Source organism: Enoplosus armatus, chromosome 16 (genome assembly GCF_043641665.1).
Source record: "Enoplosus armatus isolate fEnoArm2 chromosome 16, fEnoArm2.hap1, whole genome shotgun sequence".
Taxonomy (NCBI): Eukaryota; Metazoa; Chordata; class Actinopteri; order Centrarchiformes; family Enoplosidae; genus Enoplosus; species Enoplosus armatus.
This window is the reverse complement of record NC_092195.1, coordinates 20132242-20146455: the sequence shown is the minus strand read 5'-3', so window position 1 is coordinate 20146455 and position 14214 is coordinate 20132242. Positions and strand designations below refer to the sequence as shown.

General features: G+C 41.1%; 1 protein-coding gene across 1 annotated transcript in view; it reads right to left on the bottom strand.

The window, feature by feature from the left end:
* The window catches only part of clcn1a (chloride channel, voltage-sensitive 1a), a 30658-nt gene that overhangs the window by 1268 nt on the left and 15176 nt on the right, over nucleotides 1–14214 (bottom strand). The window contains exons 13-22 of the mRNA XM_070921399.1: nucleotides 10884–10953; nucleotides 10094–10204; nucleotides 8875–9088; nucleotides 8162–8295; nucleotides 7891–7982; nucleotides 7501–7593; nucleotides 7077–7164; nucleotides 5532–5614; nucleotides 3782–3826; nucleotides 2321–2425 (exon numbers count right to left, since the gene is read on the bottom strand). Coding sequence (XP_070777500.1) covers nucleotides 2321–2425; nucleotides 3782–3826; nucleotides 5532–5614; nucleotides 7077–7164; nucleotides 7501–7593; nucleotides 7891–7982; nucleotides 8162–8295; nucleotides 8875–9088; nucleotides 10094–10204; nucleotides 10884–10953 — 1035 coding nt within the window. The remainder of the gene's footprint in view (nucleotides 1–2320; nucleotides 2426–3781; nucleotides 3827–5531; nucleotides 5615–7076; nucleotides 7165–7500; nucleotides 7594–7890; nucleotides 7983–8161; nucleotides 8296–8874; nucleotides 9089–10093; nucleotides 10205–10883; nucleotides 10954–14214) is intronic.

Here is a 14214-nt window from a genome sequence, read left to right as displayed (position 1 = left end):
TTCTACCTCTCAGACCAGGACGGCCTTTTTACATCTGGCTGTGAATATAGACAATTTACAGACTCTGTGCTTCTCTGTCTAGACACGATGTCACAGAGACAGGAAGATGAAAGCAACCGGGCTCGAGGCTCCAGGTGAACCACAGAAAGGAAAAGTCCTTGAGTGTGTTTCCATGCACAAAGTACTCTGTTCATATTCCAGCTAAGGTCACACTTTGGATGAGCTCTTTGTATGCATCGGCACACCTGGACCACAAAGCCGCCTTTTGCACATGAATAAACAGAATATTCTGGATATTACCATGAGAATGAAATTACACTGATGACAATAAACCAACAGCAACAGTACAAGCTGTTTACACGCTTCAGTATCCTGCAAATATCTGCAAAACCTGGATCAATTTCAGACTTGTCATAATAATAGTTTTACAGCGATAGTACACTGGAGGTCTGCGTCTGTACGATGTGTCATTGCCGCTGCACGGTGACAAATATGTTTGTCAAAATAGCTGGCGACAGATGAGTACCGTTTTAGAAGTTGTCATGGGAAAAAAAAGCATATATTTTTAAATAATAAAATAACCTCCTCAAGAATCACCATGTTTATTGTTTACATCATGCAAATCCAGATGTTCTATATGGCCTGAGTTCTCTGGTGTGCCCTCTAGTGGAATCCTCCAGTAACACGCAATGTCCATATGCAGGTAAGTGAACTATTCCGCTCACAACACAGCTGGTGGTCGACGCAAACGCGTGTTTAAAAAGTACGAATAACTCCAGCCTTAGTGGACTGGACCTGTTCCAGTGGAGCTTCTGGTTGTTTGTACTGATCAGCTCCTGGGAAATAACATGAATTATGAAGCATAAAATGTGGGTGCTTCTTTTGTTTACTTCTCTGGCAGGAATAATGGTTTTAACAAAATGAAAGTTTTACCTCACAATAACTTTCTTCATCTAGAACCAACAGGCACAACTCCCACATATAAATGTTTGGGTGTTTATGTAACAACCCCTCCGCCTACTGATTACTCTAAATAAGATTTTGCTCTCTGTCAAGAAATGAAACTTTGTTTTCTCCATTTAGTTGGACGACACCGTGTGAATAAATCCAAGTCTTCACTGAGTGTTTCTCATGTGGCATTAGCCCTCTGTCAAGGTTATCCACATCCTCGGCTGAATGAGATGTTACAGAAGTAAACAACTTAAGAAGCGGAGTGTGGGAACATCAACAAAAGACTTGACGACTGCTCGAGGTGCTGAACTCCATTTATATGCTTCTTTGCTTTTATAATACCTGTGACAAAAAAACTCTTGTCCACGGCGAATTTACGCTTTGCAATAAAATAAACTGCAGGCTATCCACCCAATTAATGTCATGCACATTATGATGTAATGAAGAAATGGAAGAAATTGCAATATTTTCTCAGTTTCTCAGTTTCTTGGAATATTTTTATGTTCGCTTGAGATATTTTCCCTTTTAAATGATGTAACGTTGCAATAAATAGCGATGGAAACAAGGTTGTTGGATGAATAAGAATTGGCTCATCCTCGTACAAAAGGTGCTGTGACACTCGAAAAGCAGATGAGTTTGACTCTGTGGCCACTTGAACAGTTACTTTATGCTGCTGGGGGACTTTTTTTTATGATATTGAACAAATAGAACAGGATATTCCTGCATATTTTGTCATGTAGAGCACCAGTTCTACAAAATCTTTAAAGTTTTAACAAAAAGGCCTCAAACAAGTGTTGAATTATGACATAGCAACTACAACAGACAAGTGGTTCCAACAAACACCTGCTGATGTGCACAAGGTGTTACAACAAGGACTAATGTAATTCCAGTGAGAGTGTTAGTGAGCATTTAATTCACTACAACATAAATCAATACCAATTTCAGTGGCAAATGCATTAAAGTGATGCCATGGCCATTGCATTTGCCCAGAGATTACAGTGTCCTTCAAATCACCTTCAATCAATATGAAAATATGACATATTCCTCTTGTTGGGGAATTTTGACAAAGAAATGAAGAAAGAAAGATTAGCTAGCACATATTTATGTATTAAAAAACTGCAAACATTGCAAAAGTTTGAGAAAATAAATGTCAATCTATTTATTTGCAAGAAAGCTCAACAGGGTGCCTTTAAATTTCCAACCCATAAACCATCACAGTTGTTTAAACAACCCCACTTTCTCTCACTAACTGATATCCGATTAATTCACCTTTTCCACACTGTGTCCCTGCTCTCGAACAGCTGTTAAACTGGGATCTAAACGTCGGCTGACCTCTGTGACGCCTGTTCATCTTTCTTTCCCCACCAACCTTGTGTAATGATGTTCTCTCAACCAGCTGGAAAGGGGACGGGTCTACTCGTATCTCATCGATTTCCATCGCCGTGCCCATCTCTGCCTCTTCCCACGCTTTGATCTGCATCAGCAAATAAGGAGCAAGGTCACAGAGGTGGACGGGCTGGCATTAGTTCAGAGTCGCTCTTGTGACGGGAAGAATCCCTCCTTCTGTTCAAATGTACGAGTTCAGCCAGAGGGAAAGATCAGCATTTGTCTTTATGATGGGTCATATACAAACTGTATGCATATGATTAAAACATTATTCTCCAATAAATAAATCATCAACACTGAGCAGTGTGTTTGGGTAAAAAGACGGTGTGTGTGTGTGTGTGTTCGTACAGTCTGTCGGTGGCTGCAGGAGGGAGAGGGTAGTTAGCTACAACTGAGGACAGTTTTGCAGCTGTGAAAAACCTTGAAACCCTGTGTTGCGTCCTTGCATGTCACCAGTCTCCCCTCTGAGATTTAGGATGTCTGACACCTTTTAGCCTCTCTATGGATTTTACCTACAAGCCTCAGCCTGCTGTGACAGGGGCAGCAGTCTTGTAGAATTTACAGGGCGATGTTATGGGGCATTTTGGGAAAGTGCCAGGAAGAGTAAAGGGAGAGCAGCAGACAGAACAGGACTGGAGGGCACAATATTGTTTTGGTGCTCTTAACAAAAAAAGATGTCTCATTTAAAATTCTGGCTGTGTTTACACTGCAGTTAAAAAGTGCCCCAATTCTGAATCTTCTCCTCAAATGTGACACAAATCTCTAACACCTGTGACCTACATGTGACATGGATTTGAATGCTAATATTGAAGTTTGCCAGCATTGACTTCAAAATAAGTAAAACCTTAGAGGACTCATTTGAGACTGTTTCACTTGGCAGTGCCAGTCTTGGCAAGGAGAAAAACAGATTCAAACGATTCAAAACTCAAAGCTCATACCATAAACAAAATATGCTTAAAACTACTGCAACCTTGTCATCGTCACTCCGCAAATGTATTTTTAAATACGTGTCAGTTCACATTGCTGACAGGTACAGGTAAGGCTCATCATTTCTGACTTTTTCTAATCTGATTTTCACTCTTGTTTTAATGGTCAGATCCCCTAGTTTATGTCTTCCCATATTTAGTCACGCAGATAGGTTTGGTTTTATATTCCCTGGTTTAATCTGAGATTCCGGCTGCTACCCCAATACAGCAGAGGTAAATGGAACTGACTGTGGTGCTCACAGCATGGAAAAATAATCAACACACCTTGCTGTCAACTGTTTTCTTAGGCAGAAAGTAGCTCCACCTCGGTTACTTGGACTCAGGTACAGAGGACTTGACAGAGGATTCTGAACTCAATATTTAGTGACTCAACACAGGTGTGTGAGTGTTTGCTCACCATGCTGTAAATAATTAAGCAGACATTTCTGTAAAACCACGCAAACACATCATTACCATACCTCGTCTGGTGTCATTGTGTCTGACAGGGGAGGAGGACAGGGCTCCTGGAGACAAAGAAGGAAGAGACAGATGAGAGATGAGACATGTTTGTGAGGGATTTTATAAAAACACCCTTTGTCACTTCGGTCCCTCTGAACCGAGCTGGATGTCACCTCGAAATCGAGAAAGCCTCATCTGAATCTTACATGAGGGGAGTGAAGGGAAAGTAACTCAGAGTAAAATGTGTTTCGCGTTGCTTGTTAAACAATAAATACAATACAATATTTAATCTAGAAATGTCTCAAATTGGATTTCTGTCTTTTTCACAGCGATTGTGACAAATTGCAGGAACACATTTTTTGTAATCAGGCTGCTGTCATCCAGTTTCTTCTGTTCAGCTTTCTCTCACACAGCAGCTTTGTGAGTAAAGTGGACGCAGTAGGTGAAATTCAGGAAACTGCTGTGACCTGTTATGTGAAACTAAATTTATTAGCAATGCGTCTCTCATTCATTCACTCGCTGTCTCGGCATGTTGGCTGCTTCTGTCCTTGAAGCAACAAAAATAACATCAACTTGCTGACAGAGTTCAACAGTTGTGAGGTTTCTATGTCCAATAACAGCTGGGAGCAAACTTTTGTTTAGTCAACTAAACGCAGACACACAAGCGATTTAAAGGCTTGACATATTTACAAGTTCCCTTGTTATTTTTATGTCACCTGAACAAATCAGTAATTACATCTCTGCATTCTGCGTAGCTGTATCACATTTCTTATTGTTTCACTGCAACCAGAGCAATTACACTAATGCAAGAATTTACAAGAAACTGACACTATTACACCAGCCAGATAATATTCTAAAGGTCAGTGTCTGGTTACCTGCCATCAGTGGCTGGTCAAGTAAACAAATACCTGATTCACAGCCAGGATTCAGCCATGGTTTGGCTTGATTGCTAGTGGCAATTTCCCACTGTGTGTCTATTTGATATTCAGGGATGTAGAATTGTGGCTCACTGCTACAAAAACAATCCCCACGCAGGAATAGGATTGAATCCAAAAACATAATAGAGAATCAGACTGGTAATTCAAAAGCCACAGCAGTGGGCACAACAGAAATCAAATTCTAATCTTGCAAGCTTACAAGCATATGCTTATTTCCAATGTGGTTTTCACTCCTGCTCGTACAAACAGATGACATGTATTGCTTTCCCTGTGAGCCAGGCTCACCGCCAAGCCGAATAATAACTCTACCTCCAGTATCTGGCTCCCCCATTTCCATATGAGAGAAGGCTGAAAAAAAGATGCTCGACTTCGGGGAGTTTGTCTGAGGATGAGGAAGCAGTTGTGTATTCATGTGCCTCTGTCAATCAGATAAGTGTGTATCCGCCTGAATAGAAAGCAGACCCCATAATGAAAAATTCAACCTGCAAAGAATAATGGATAAATATTTATATCCCAGCAGTGCCCATGTGAGGATGTGGTTTTTGGATGGCTTTGCCAAAAGGAAGGCGGTTATTTGCATTTCAATGATTCATAACACAAGGGAAAATTTCTTGGCTACTGAGTACACTCCAGACATGTCTAAATAGTTAGCTGAACAGAGAAAAGGGCACAAAGGTTTACAAAGACATAAAATACGCAGACGTGTAGAAACACAAGATTACCAATGTGACATAGAGTAGAGACAGAAAGCCAATGCATCTTTTGTGCACACAAGTATGCTTAGGAATGGACAGACATGCAATAAACCACACACACACACACACACACACACCTGCGACTGTCCCTCTGTCTGTCTGTTTTTAGAGGTGAAGAGATTCCTGAGTGTTTTCCTCACAGACTGAAGAGGACCTTTTTCTGGGAGAGAGAGAGGTGAAGAGGGAGACGCAGTGGGTGAAGGTCAATAAATTATACAAATGCAGCTTTTGAAAGACTCAACTGCAAATGGAGGTTTTGGGAGACTGCGACAACCCAAGCAACTCCTTATTGTTGTTGCCTAGATACCATTTCACTGGTTGTTGTGTGCTACTGAGGAGTTTACTGTGCCACAATAGAGACACACACCCCATCTGGTTACTTGCAATGAGAATGCTGCCAAAGCTTCCCTCATTGCTGTTAGGATTGCAAAGTTATTAATTCCAATCTTTTGACATCTGGTGAGGGCCGAGACAAACAAACTGGCTCAAGCCAACGTGGTAAACAGTGTGAAAGGCTGACAAATTAATGAAATAGATAATTGGACATACGGGTAGCTGCAGGGCGCGGCTGACTTGGTAGGAATTCTTCTGGTCTATTAGCATTAGGAAGTTACGGGAAGTTAAGGGAAGAAGTTGCTTAACACATGACAGTCAAACATAGCCTATTAGTTATTTAATAAACAAACACAAGTTTCTTTATGTTTAGTGTTTCTCACCAAACAAATTGCGTATATACTTGAAGCTTTATAAATGTGTCGAACGCATTATTTCAATTTTTGGGAATATTTTGCATCTTGCTTTGCTTATATTCATGTTTATAGCCCTCTTCATATTGATTTGGTGACTTGTGGGCAACGGAACATAACATTGACATATTATCACCTTTTAAGTTGATATGTTGAACTTCTTAACAAACAGTTGCTCAGTTAAAAACATCACACCTTCAGCTCACGTAGCAATGTGACAAAAAAATAATAAGTAAACTTAAAAAACCCCCGATGGCATTAATGCCGCTACTGTTGTTGTTACAGATTGTACAACATAACATTGATCCTTATGATTAGATTAATTTCCTTGGTTTATCCATCTGGGCTCTGATTAAATGCTTAGTCATATCAGCTGACATATTTTTCGGAGAAGTAGGGGAGACAGAGTAAATAATAAATCCTATTACATCACCCTAGTGAGCAAAACTTGTCTGAAGGAATCAATATTACTTTGACAAGCCCCATAAGGCTTTCATTACCCAGCCTCAACTCAACTCCACAAGTGTAACGGAGCTAAGGAGGACAGTTCAGAAACTGTAACTCCAAAGTTTGATTTGTTCCAAAGTTTGATTTATTCTAGATTAAACTGGACGTAAGGGTAGCACTTAACTTCAACAGAAACTTGATTTGAAGGTTCACAAGTAGGTGGAACAAAGAGCAAAAGCAAACTGGAGCAATTAATGTCTTTATCCTTTGCTAACCTCCATGCTTTTATCACATCTTATTAAGACTATGGTAATTCCATGTATTACTTCTCCCAGAGGCAGCTAGAGCAGAGATAATGTATGACTATGACACCCCAACTGAGATAACAAACAAAACTAAAAATGTCAATATGAAGTCCTCTCAGCTCACCAGGAACAGGAGCAGTGTGGTTTGAGGAGGGCTCCTGAGGCTTTGGAGGAGCCAGGGGGCCGTTCCTCTCCTCCTGCACTGGGCTGCCCTGCAGACAACAACTGGATTAAACTAAGTCAACTTTATTAATAAAGAACCTTTCAAAACAAATGCTAAAAAGGTGATCCACAGTAAAATGGTGTTTTATACCAAGATGAGATAAAAATTGTTTAAACTGACATAAAAACTAATGATGGTGCTTTCAGCAAATAAAAGGTGATTTGTGGAGCAGCAAAGTCACAACAACAACAACGATGGTAGCCAGCAGTAAAAAACATATATATCTTCAATAATATATATTATCCATCTTAGAGTATTACGACTCAGGACAGTAAGGAAAAATAAATGACGGCTTGAAAACAAATGTAACAAATCATAGCGCCACCTTCTCGCCGTCCTCCTCTTCTTCCTCATCTACGAAGGCGAAGGACTCCCAGCTGTGTTTCTGAGACAGATTCTGCTCCTGTAGGCTGCGACCCTGAATCCAAATAAACAGATCAATACAGACTTGTGTTGTCACAATATCCGAATTTAATTCAGTGTGAATTCCAAACTATGCTGTGCTTCATTTGAAGTTGTACTACCTCCCTCATTCTGAGCACCACTAAAATGTTTACACAGATGTTTGATGTTTCTCCTTTTGGTCTTCTTTAGGTGAAACACAGTACAATATGTGGCTGTTTGACTTTCCTGTGTGGAGTCAATACTAAAAAAAGCCTGACTGCAGAGACTGCAAGACACTAACGGACAAAAGTGTGGTCTCTGACTGTCTCACCTGCATCAGGAGCCTTCTCTCGGGCGACAACCACCAATCACAGAGAGCCAGAAGCTCCAGCCTGTCAATGCTGCCCAATAGGATCATAGAATCTGGAAGCAGGAGGAAATATTACAGCCTTCAACAGTGGCTCAACCACTAACCAACTAACTTTCATGATCTCAGTGATACTTTGACAATAATATTCTTTAAAAGCATTAAGTAGGTTAAACTTTCTCTCATAAATACTCATTATTCATTATTATTCATTATTCATAATGAACTCTTATACCTTTTGAGTCGACCAGTGGAATTGATTTGAGTGAGGAGGAGTCCAGCAGGACTTTGACTTCTCTGTATGTAGACTGAGACGATATAAACTTCACCTTTCTCACCATGATGTCTTCTACAAAGATGTTGTACTGGCTGTAGGAGACACATACAGATGTGGTGGTGGACTGAAACAACTAGGAAACACTTAGGTTTACCCACATTTAAGAAATATATGCAAATCCACTTGTGAACAAAGCAAATTAGCCTTCATCATTAACTGGAGACACAATTTGTATGTTCCAGCTATTAAGACTGACGCTGCACTTCTACGTCTTGACGTTCCCATATAACTGGAAATCTTCTCACTTACTGCTTGATTTAGGGCATAATTTCTGCCCACAGATGCAAGGTTGAAAACAGCAGTTCTACTAAGTAAAACATTTAGATCTCTGTGGAAACTACATCACTTCTGCCTGTATTTTTCATTTTATTTCATTAGTTTTAATCAGGGTAATTATTCACTGGTCACAGTTCAGTGTGTGTCAGGTGTTAAAACAGTTTGCTTGTTGAATTCATGCAGGACATCATGAGACTGTGAAGATGTAAAAACAATACAAGAAAGAACCATCTTCTAAAACACAACCAGTGTTGACCATTTGGCAGCTCCACAGCAGAGGAGGACCTCTTTATTCCCCTACATGGAAACATCTGCCATGTGACATCAGCACAAACCTCATGTGTCCAAAGCCGAGCTCAGGCAGGTACGGCAGCTTCTTGACCTGGATGATGGAGTCGTACAGGGAGGGCTGCAGGCCCTGGGCCACCATGTTGGCCAGGATTACTGCCACCATCATGGGCAGGATGTGGGAGATCTGGCCTGTCAGCTCAAAGCAGATAACCGCAGTGGACACAGTGTGAGTCACAGCCCCGGTCAAAGCTGCCGCTCCTGTCAGAGACATGGGATGGGATGGGATGGGATGGGATGATGAGGGGGAATGGGTAGAGAAGGAGAGAGATTGGGGGGAACAGGAGGGAAGGGTGGGGATTAAAGTAGAAAGAGGGCGAGGATGGAAAAAGGAGTTGAGAGGAGGATGGAGGGAATGAATAAGATGTATACATACAAAGAAGAAGAGAATGGAGAGAAAAAGGGAAAGGCAGTGGAAGGAAGAGGAAACAAAGGTTCCATGAAAGGGTTCGAAAGCAAAAATAGATTAATAAGAAAGAAGGTATGTGAGGGGTGACAGGAAGGATATAGGAGGATATAAAGGATGAAACAAAGGACTGAGTAGGAAGGGAAGGAGTAAGACGAGGAAATGAGGAGGGATCAAGGAAGAAAGAGGAGGGATGGGCTTTGTAGGGCAACAGGAAGGAAGGCCACGTTTCTGGGTCAGTGGCTGAGGTGTGGACAGCAGAGGGAACCCACAGTGACATTTAACTGTCAGAGCAAAGTGGCCACATGCTCTGATGGAAAGGAGGAAGAGGAGGAGGAGAGAGAGGGTGACAAAGAAGGGAGGGAGATGAGGAAGATTAGGTGGGGAGGACAAGTTGACAACGAGTGACAACTAGAGGGCCAGAGAGGTTGACAGGAGAGGAGGAGGAGAAGTTGGAGGAGGAAGAAGATGAGAGAAGTGACAGGAGAGAAGGAGGAGGACATCTTGACCACTGCTGACAAGCTGAGGGCACAGGAGGTTGACAGTTAAGGAGGAGAAAGAGGAGGACAGGGAGGAGGCAGAGGGGAGGTGCTTGACAGTAAGGCTTCGATGATATGAAACTATGCAGCACTGACTGATTATTTGAGAGGATGTGCCGTGAGATATACTGTTAGGTCTACGGTGATTGCTGGTTTGGAGGTTGGTTGAAGGTGAATAAAAGTTGCAGTTGTAGATCTACTGAAATAATGTGATAAAACTAAGGAGAGGGGGATTGCTAAGAGGAGGAAAGGGAGACTAACCAATGACTGCGTACCCTCCAGGGATGATGCGGTAAAGGATGCCATCAAACACGATCCCATGAGGAAACAGGGTGGCCATGATCTCCCCTACCAGCCTGCCGAACGCGGCTCCTACAAGAGGAAAGAGTAGAAAGAATGTCACCTTTCAAACTGCTAAAAATAAATTTACTGTTAAATAAAAGATGTACCTTGAAAGACAAAAGGCCCCATTTTAAAACCATAGAGAAACACACATATAAACACACACACACAAGTCATGACCCACCATATCTGGAGCCGAGTTTATTCATTTGAAGTTGAGGCTGGTAAAGATGAATATTTTAAAGCGAAGCTCTGGTAAAGGTCACACTCCAAAGCATTTCACACAACAAAAACAACAGATGAACTGCAAACTACTGCAAATAAACACTGGTTCCTAAAATGTTGATCTGAATCATAATCAACTGATATCAAATATGAAAGTTAATGACACAAGAACATTGAGAACATAAATTCAGTCTGGTCAGAACTGATTGAACAATGTTTTCTAACTGAGGTTTAGACAGCACATTTAATCGCACAGCTCTACAGCATATTTCAGTATTTCAGTTGCTAATCAAAGAACTTACTGCAATGATTGAACATCAAAACACTAAACTGGCAAACAAACATTTTTTTCTTAAATATCAACACAAACCTTTCATAACACTAATCACATGTTCAACATCAAAATAATCAAAAAATAATCATTTTAGCCATCCTCATGAAACCCAGACTACAGTATATACAGGCTACAGGTGTTTCTGCTCACCCAGTATGAAGACAGGCATGAAGGCCCCAGATGGAATGGGCATGGTGGTGGCCACTGCAGACATCCAGAACTGCAAGACAAGAAACGTGAGATGCTATTCAGACAAGGGAACTCGGAGCTGTTGATGGAAACAAATAAAAACAAAATGTGCTTTAGCTGGACGGTGGTGCAGCCTCTAATCAATGTTAGAAATCCCCTGTGGACAGCATCAAAATATAGACCAGTGGTTTGAGACACCTATGACCAAACTATGCGTCTTGCATTCTGGACATATCATGTTAATGTGAACTCAACATTTCATCAGTGTCACCATTCTCAGTTTGACAAGCTGAACAAGTCAAACTGCTCTACAGTCAGGGAGAAAACAAGTCTCTCTTTCAAGATATATTATAATAATAATAATAATAATAATAATATCTCCTTTGTTGCTGCAGGTTACCCACCTAATACTGATTAGATCACTTCCAAGATGTTGTGTTGCACAGCAAAAGGACTGATGTAAAGTCCTTGCGCCTTGAGTGGGAGAAAAAAAAAATCCTCCTATTTGGTAACTGCTTGATGAGTTACAGAAGTGGAGAATCTGGAAAATGTGTAAGTGTGGTGTGGGGGAGGGGACCCAATCACCCTTGGGTGTCCTTGAGCAAGGCACTTAATCAACAGCTGCTCCAGTGAAGCTGCAGAGGACGGTGCTGTAGCTGCACTGGGCGGCTCCCAGATGAATGTGTGGCTGTGTGGGGGAATAGATCAAATGTGCAAACTCCTCTGCAGGATAAATTAAAGCTAAACTCACCATTCAAATGTCACTTACACTGTTTATCTCCAAACAATTTCTGTATTCATCAGAATGTAACTTCAAAATAGCTCGCCTAATAATACACTTTGTTCTGGGCTGCAGAGAGCTCATCAGAGATAATGATTACCTTTACACAAGCTCTGGGTTTTTGGTGTATGTGTGTGTGCGTGAGAGAGGGAGACAAAGAGAGAGACACAGAGCGAGAGAGAGACAGAGAGAGAGAGAGACACACACAGAGCGAGAGAGAGACAGAGAGACAAAGAGAATGAGTATGTTTCACCAGCACCACATGCTGGGCTTTCTCAATTTGATTTGAAGGGATTGGCGAGAAACACTACATTACCATTTTAACAGTCCAGATTACTATTCTACACATCGTTTGTCATCATCGTTTGAGAACTTAATTACTGTGGTACAAGATAAAAACTCATTAGCACGTCTCTCACAGGGTGGCTGCTATCCTGATGACAGAGAGGACTGCGCTCACTGTCTTCTTCTCTCTTTTAATCCTGACAGTCATGCAGAAACACACAACACACAAAGGCATACACACACAGGCATTCAGCACACTCTTTCATCAGTGTCACACATCCTGAGATAGATGGAAGTTAGCTCCACTGTTTGATCAAGAACAACGTGGACATGGAGTGGAAATAAAGAGAGGAAATATGACATGAACGGCAAAACAGGTAAATTATAGCCGAAGAGAAGACTGAAAGTAAAGGTTCTGACTCATCTTTTAACCCTGTGACAGATACAACTAACCAATAAACAACCTGCTTGTAGGTCATGTATTTGTGTGCGTTTTGATGCTATCTTGCTCATTAGCCAACATTGTGTAAATAAGCAACCTACAACCTTCTTGTGCCGAGCAGCACTTCATTCTTGTTTTATCTTTTACCTTGGCGGCGAGAGACAATCAACAGAGAAATCCCAGAAGAAAATAAAGGCAGTCCAGAATAATAATCTTAAAGACTAAAAGGTAAAGACTAAACTTAAGCCACTTCAAACAACTAAAGCAACATGTCAAGATGAGCACCCCTCCTTGAAAATAAAATATTCTTAATGTTATTTTCTGCCGATACACCAATGAAGCATTTTATCTCTCCCATTTTCTGCAAGGGTGTCACTTATGATGTTATCATGAAATGTTTTCTTCCAGTTGGACAACAGGCTACAGTACATTCTGACTGCACACAGACCATACCACAGTTCGACTACAACTGGTCTCAGAACACCTTCTTCGGGTGGATTTCGTTAGGGTTTCTAAGTCTGCACCCCAGAAAAAGCCTTCATATTACCAACGTTTCTGCCAAACTGGTCCTGGATTTGAAGTCAACTGCCAGTCCATAAGTAGTGTTATATTCAGCATTCAAGTACAATACACATATCTAGCACTCAATTTGACATTCCTAAGGTTTGTTTTTCAGTTGGATAGAAATACAAAGAGAGAAAGTCTAATTATTAGTGGGACTACAGGAGATAGAGAAACAGAGGCAGAGAGAATCATAAACACATGTAGGAGAGAGGACGATCCAGAGTGTGTGTTTAAGTATGTATTAGAGAAAGGCTGACAGCAGCAGAAGGCGACAGAAAAGCAGAAAAGACACTGTGTGTGTGTGTGTGTGTGTGTGTTGTGAGAGGAGTTTTACCAGCCAGCTGCTCTCAGTTTTGGTTGAATTAAGTTTTCACTACAGGGAGCCGCTCCGCTCAACTGAGAAAAACCATAACTAAACCAATGCAGTGTATGATGGGGGGTGACAGGCTTTAATATCCTGTTGATAGGATTATTAATGTGGCATTTCTGCCTAATTTGACTTTAGACAGTATAAACAAACAGACTGAGGTTAGCTCTAAACAGGCAAATAGATTCCAAGGGAGAAATAATGATTACTGGAGAATTATTTTTGGAAATCTAATAACACCGAACAGCAAAAAGGATGGATCTAGAAAGAAGTAAGGAGGACCATGAAATCTTAGACATGCTCATAATTAAAGTAATGTTTTCCTATTAAATTTTCCATTAAATGTGAGTTTCTGGTGTTGGGAAGATGTAAGCTTTACACTGGTTTGTCCCAAGTTGGAATCCCAGGAAACAACCTGGTTGAGTCAGAGGAGCATTGTTGAAGAAGGACCTTCAGTCCTGACTTCTTCATGGTTTAACTGGGCAGAAACTCACAACCTGACCACACTGGCCAATATATCGTGGCTGTTGCTCAGATATTGAGAAAGACTGCAAAGCAAATACTGTTATGAACAGAACTTTGTGTCATGTGACTTCCATGTAGACTGAAAAGTTTGGTTTTGTATTTACTGAGAAAGTAATCTGCTTTCCCAGTTTCTCACTGTTCTCTGCTTGAGAAGCCACAGAACAGGAGGCAGCAACAGCTTGGTGCTGTTTTCAGCAGCAGCCAACAGACTGTAGGCGGGTCGGGACTCAGAGTATTTAGACACCAGACTTTGTCTGTCTGTGTTTTTCATACATGAAACACTTGAACTTGGAAGCTCCGGTCACATCATTTCTAAATAAAGAACAAT